Source organism: Malania oleifera, chromosome 4 (genome assembly GCF_029873635.1).
Source record: "Malania oleifera isolate guangnan ecotype guangnan chromosome 4, ASM2987363v1, whole genome shotgun sequence".
NCBI lineage: Eukaryota > Viridiplantae > Streptophyta > Magnoliopsida > Santalales > Ximeniaceae > Malania > Malania oleifera.
This window is the reverse complement of record NC_080420.1, coordinates 20,310,570-20,316,825: the sequence shown is the minus strand read 5'-3', so window position 1 is coordinate 20,316,825 and position 6,256 is coordinate 20,310,570. Positions and strand designations below refer to the sequence as shown.

The following is a 6,256-nucleotide window of genomic DNA, read 5'->3' as shown; positions in this document are numbered from 1 at the left end:
GGGTGGGCTTGATACACATAGGTGAACACCAACTTAACCCAAAAGCTTAAATCTATTGGGTCTTAGGTCCAATCATATATATAAGCACTCATTAGCCACTCTAATTTTTCAATATGGGACAAGCTCACAAGTGAAATTTTAACAATCTCCCCCTCACTTGTGATTTCCAACTACTCCCCCTTGAATGAAAACCGTTTCCCTTATGGGAGTAAATCCAATTCCCCAACAGTTGCTCAAGTGAGTCTTACTACTAGCACCTTACATGACATGCCTCCAAACCAATCCTACCTCTCATGTTTTGACCGTATTCGGATCCATCCTCAACCTAGATGATCCTTATTGGCATCAGCCACACACTTGGTCCTCCAACTGTTAGCATGTTAGGAGAATTATTTTCACGTCTTGACTTTTTTTTTATAATGTCGATCACCCAGAGTTACGAACCATCAATTTTGATACCACTTGTTAGAACTGGAGGAGTCCATTGGTCGGCTTGATACACATGGACGAACACCAACTTGACCCAAAAGCTATAAGTATCCATCATCCACTCTAATTTTTCAATATAAGACAAGCTCACAAGTGGAATTCTCAACAAAATCAAATTAAATTGGTAAATTCAATTTCAATTCTAACAAGGATCAGTTTGATTCAATTCATCCTCCAAGTTGCATGCAATAGCTTAACATGTTTAGCTATAAATGATTTTTAAAAAGGTTTGGCTTGTTTTTAGTTTGGTTTTGCTACAAGATGTTGAATCAAACCAAATTGATCGATCCAATTTTAGTTCTAACAAGGATAAGCTTGGTTTAATTCATCCTCCAATATGACTGAAAATTTCAATTTCTCATTTTTGCCGTGAATGGAACTAATACATCTAATACATGTATTTGTTTATAATATATATTTTATATATATCATAAACATATAAATACATAATTATAAATCAAAAATTGACAATAAATACATGTGGCTATGTTTTAGTGGTTCGTTTACATAACTAAATGTAATTACATGCACTGTATTGAATTCAAACAAGTAAGACAAAGTCCCCAAGGCCGAAACTAAACCCTTATGCTCCCTTCTATGACTGTCAACTGTCTTAACTAAAAATTATTAAGTACATGCGCATACCACCAAACATGCTGATTGGCACACCAAAACCGACATAATTTTAACATATATTTAGTTTGAACAAACAAAAACTAATTATAAGTATCCAACTTGATGAAATTATAGACAAGTATTGAAACCATATTGATCCTAATATACCAACATGTTTGGTGATAGATCGGATATATCTAATATCTTCTTGTGTCTTTAACTCTTGGGCGAGACTCTCCCTATGCTCTCAATGGTAGCCTTCTTTAGTCCCTTTTCTTCTGTCGTTCATCTTCAATATTTTAAATTTTCCTTTTCCTTACATGGCATGGATCTAGGCTCTGATTCTCTAGTTGGAAGGCATTGCACAAGAGAAGTGGGAATGTATGTTCCCAACTACAACCATTTTTATTCATGCCCCTTCCCTTACCTCATCAGGGCTTTGCCATTATTATCTTCACCACTCAAAATGCAAAACAAATCAGAGCATAAAAAAGACAAAACCAAAAAAGGAAAAGGAAAATAAGAATTCCACCCCTCGGGCTTACGCGCTAAAGAGCCTTTTCCGAACTAATTTCCACAAAAAAGATGGAAATCATTTTCAATTGTTTTCTCCTAAAAAATATATGAATTTACAATATTCTATGATAAAAATTATCAATAACCTTTTTAAGAAGCCAATTATATGTTTTATACAAGTACAAAATGTTCACAGCACACCCACATGCGTCCATTTATTTCCCACCTTTACCATAGCTATCTCTTAGTGTGACTGTCCTGTTGAAGACAAGTTTACCAGACTTGGAGTCCTTGTCTGCTACAAAATAACCTGAAATGAAACAAGGGGAGTTAAAACAAAAACAGATACAAAAGCATACATTTAAACTCGAAAAAGTAAAATAGAGGTACATCAAAATTTTGTGTGTATTTGGTAAAGAAACAAGAGAATGGTGGAAGTTGATTCAAAATGGATTCCTAGAGCGTTTTCAAGCTTTTCCCTAACAGGATCCAGAGAAAGTGCTAAATTCATAATACGGGGGTAGTGGAACAAGACAATCCAGGAGTAAATTAGTAATATAAGTAAAAGGAAATTTAAACCCCAAGCTACAACAAGTGGATACACACACAAACATGCAGGCATAACCCATTCATGGGATGAGGAAATGAACCATGTACGCATTTTTTAAACCATGAAATTCAACAAATGCACAAATTTCTTATCAGACAGGCAGTTAATTTTTCATGTTAAACAGTTCCCCCCTACTATTGCCTCCAAGAATTCAGTCCACCACCACCACACCATTGGTGCCTTGTCATATCTAAAAGTAAATAGACAAGCTCAGTAAACAGCTGTATCTAGCATATGAGGAAAGCCTATTTGGATTATTGACAAATATATATATATAATATAAATAAATAAATATAAAAAGTAAATAAAATATAATCAAACATATAAAAATATTTATATATGAAATCTAAAAATGTAGTGTATTCAAAATTTTGGATGTATAAATGTATTTTAGATTTTAAATAGTTAACCGTCCAACCTCTATGTCACACATTGGACCACCGATAGCTGCTCACCCAGACTCCTTTATGGGTCCAAATTAAATCAATACTATTCTTGCTAGGCACAAAAATTCAAGTAAAAAGCATTTCAAATGATTATCCAAAACACTGCAGGCCGTGCATTGGCCTAGGAGTAAGGATGTCTTGAACCCAAGACTACAGAGGACTTCTGTGGCAGCCTAGGTGGGGTTTTCCCTTCTTCCTGCTCAATAGATACAGTTCCAAGAAAATACAACACATTCTTATTGCCTGGATTCACATCATGGATTAAGCAATGCTAAGCATCCTTAAAGGTTGGCAAGCCATGTAATATATAAATAATTGCATTTGTGCCATGCAACGTGTGAGTTAAAGGTCATTTGTACATCCATCTAAGAAACCTATGAGAAGGTGCTGAATCATACCAAGCCGTTCAAACTGAAACCTGTCTCCCGCTATAGCATTTTTAAGAGAAGATACAGCATATGCTTCTGGAATCACCACTTTGGATTGTGGGTTTAGATCAGCGAGCCAATCATCAAGTTCCGCAGGATTCTGACATAATTATCAGAAAACCGGTAAGTATTCAAAAAAAAAATTCACTAATAAAAGAAATAAATATTCACAGAAGAAGAAATGACTGCCAACCTCAGAAAGGAAGAGTTTGTCGAACAATCTAACTTCCACCTTAAGTGGTTCAACCCCAGGGGAAGGTTCTGCAACCCAATGAAGAACACCCTGCAATATATATAAAAGTAGACTGACATTGCAAGAACTAAAATTTGCATCCTAAAAGAAAAGACTGTCAATCACAGCATGACCAAAAACCTTCGGCTTTGTCTTCTTGTGAGGATCGTACTCAGCCCGAATCTCCACAACACTCTCATTATCATCACCGTGAATAACTTCTGTGCACTTTATAGGGAACGCATATCTGCATGCAAAAAGAGAATTTTGGGTGTTATGTTCACAGATCTTGAATGACTCCTCAATTCAAATTTAAATTCTATACAAACCTGAGTAGCACGGTTTTACCAGGAGCGAGCCCATAGTAATCCTTTGAATCTTTCATCCGAAAATCAGTGGTTTCAATGTATACAACTTTTGAAAAGGGAACCTAAAGTGATAGCAGCAAATGTAAAATACTCTACTAATAAGTGTCCAACACTACAAGAAGCATTGGTTTGAAAGCAACAGCAATATAACCAAAGTTTATGGAAGAATTTGATTCCCAAGGAAAAAGCCCAACGGTGGAAGCTGGTGCAAATTATCCAATACATGCCACTAGCTACCATATTAGTTTTGGACAAATGAACTTTGAAACACCAAATATAAATATCAGTCTCACCTTATAAATTGCTGATGCATCACCCACTTGAGCATCAGGCCATTTCTTTGCATCAACAGCCATCGCTGAGTCAGCTTCTAGGTTTGTAATAACCACCTGAAACACAGAACTTTTAGTCATGCAGACAAATTGGCTCCTGCATCAAGGATTCAAGCAAGGAACACACCTTGAGTGGATGTATCACAACCATTGTACGAGGTGCCGTTTTGTTAAGCTCTTCTCTAATGTGATACTCCAGGCGGTCCAAACGTATCATGCTACAGTCACTGTAGCACAAGGCAACGACAATAAATCAAAATACTATGATGTGATAAAAATCCAGTTTCATATACTAATTAAATATACAAAGGTTTTCACAAATACGCACACCCATGCACATGTTCTCTACCTTCTAGTGATACCAATTCCTCGAACAAAAGCATTGATTGAGGTTGGGGTCACTCCTCTGCGTCGTAAACCAGCTAGGGTCATAAGACGAGGATCATCCCAACCATCAACCCACTTTTCTGTCACCAGTCGATTCAACTGCAATAGCACAACATAGTCAAATATCAGAGAACACAAGACAGGTTTGAACTTTAAACTTCTACAAAAGCATTGAGAATATTGTTTCACCTTACGCTTTGACATCACAGTGTTAGTGACATTCAACCGTGAATATTCCCAGACATAGGGTTGATAAATGCCCAGTGCATGTAGCAACCAGTAGTATGAAGCACGGCGTGTCTCAAATTCAAGAGTGCACAGCTGCAGAAGAACAAATCAGAAATTATGGAACTCAGCACTACTAATTATCAAGATGCAATCAATGGCAGTAACCTCACACGGCATGAAAAGGAGAATGAGTGCATTTATGGGATCATCCTTCCACTCAATTCTAAAATAGTAAAATCTTCAATAAAGAAAAGGTCGGGCATTATAAGTCTCATGTCATATGAGCTTGAACTGAAATTGAACTGAGGGGGCAAAAAAAAAAAAGCAATATGCAATATGAGCTCTCTACAAGCCAAGAAAAAGAAATCACTTTTGAGTTGTGACCTCTAATTTATTGCAAATCAACCAGGATTAAAAATCACAAACAGAAATGAAGCATGTGCATGCACAATCATGTAAATGTTCTATTGCCTGTGACAATCGAAGCTAGTCAACCAATGTCATCAAGTCCCAAGCTAAGAAAAAAATTGGAATTGCTTGTGAATTAAAGAATTTGACAACCAGGCCCAACTGACTCACACAAAATATAAAATTCTGTAATATTCCAAAAGTCCAATTATAAAATCATGCTACAGAATAAATATCAATAATTGTCATAAAACACAGGCCGAAACCAAAAGGCTGATTGACGACACCCATGTAGTTCAGATGACATATGAATCCAATCCAGCAAGCACATCCCCAATATATCCTCTGTTTTAAGCTTACCAAACACAAGCATCAGTTGATTGTCCACAAATGCATGCATGTATAACCATATGCACAACGGCACAAGACTAAAGCACGTTTAACACAAGAGTCCAAGAAGTGTTGTTATTCAATAAAGAATGTGTGATCAACACAGGCATCACTTCACTTTAAGGACCTGTTCTACCCAATAGAAAAGAAATTCCAATTTTAGATTTTTTTTGTTTAAGCTTAATTAAAGTATTCAGTCCAAAAGTTCCATCTATCATTCACACATAAATTCCTCACAGCACTTTAAGAAACCAAAAAATTACAAACAGAAAGATAATTTGTTTCAAGTCATGCACTTAAACGTATAATAAAACTTCTTGAACAAAGATAAGTCAAATTTGAAATCACTCACCTTAAAGATATATTACCCACAGGAAAATATGAATGACAAAGCTAAGACACAGCCTCCAAATATGTACATCTACATTCACACATCACACGTGCACACACTCACATACCCAGCCTATATAACAAAATGATCTCAAAATTGAAAATTTTTCTTGGGTTCTTAGAAAATTTTTAACTAGTTTCATTTCATTGGAGGAAAAGCAAATAAATCTAGAGTGTCAAAAACCATGAATAGCATTAGAATAACCATTTCTCTTCTACTCAGATTAGATATTGAAGAATAATAACCACTCTTCTACCTGGCTTGGATATGATCTAAGCATGGTTGTCGAATTAGATTCAAACAGTGAACCAAAATCATAATTTTATGAACTAAAAATCGGGAATCAAATCAAATAGTATTCAGCGAAAAATTTTTAAAACTGTTGTACAATCACTGTATATATACCATACAAACAA

At 35.7% G+C, this 6,256-nt stretch overlaps 1 protein-coding gene across 2 annotated transcripts in view; it reads right to left on the bottom strand.

Annotated features, from left to right (window-relative positions):
* Positions 1-1,662: 1,662 nt before the first annotated feature.
* Positions 1,663-6,256, bottom strand: part of LOC131153564 (glutamine--tRNA ligase) — a 53,699-nt gene continuing 49,105 nt past the window's right edge. The window contains exons 15-23 of one of the 2 annotated variants that reach the window (XM_058105952.1): positions 4,613-4,744; positions 4,386-4,522; positions 4,164-4,263; positions 3,998-4,093; positions 3,666-3,766; positions 3,478-3,583; positions 3,298-3,387; positions 3,075-3,204; positions 1,663-1,930 (exon numbers count right to left, since the gene is read on the bottom strand). In XM_058105952.1, the coding sequence (XP_057961935.1) occupies positions 1,836-1,930; positions 3,075-3,204; positions 3,298-3,387; positions 3,478-3,583; positions 3,666-3,766; positions 3,998-4,093; positions 4,164-4,263; positions 4,386-4,522; positions 4,613-4,744 (987 nt within the window). In that variant the 3' untranslated portion in view covers positions 1,663-1,835. Of the gene's footprint in view, positions 1,931-3,074; positions 3,205-3,297; positions 3,388-3,477; positions 3,584-3,665; positions 3,767-3,997; positions 4,094-4,163; positions 4,264-4,385; positions 4,745-6,256 lie in introns of both variants that reach the window. The other variant, XM_058105951.1, reaches the window with a different exon arrangement.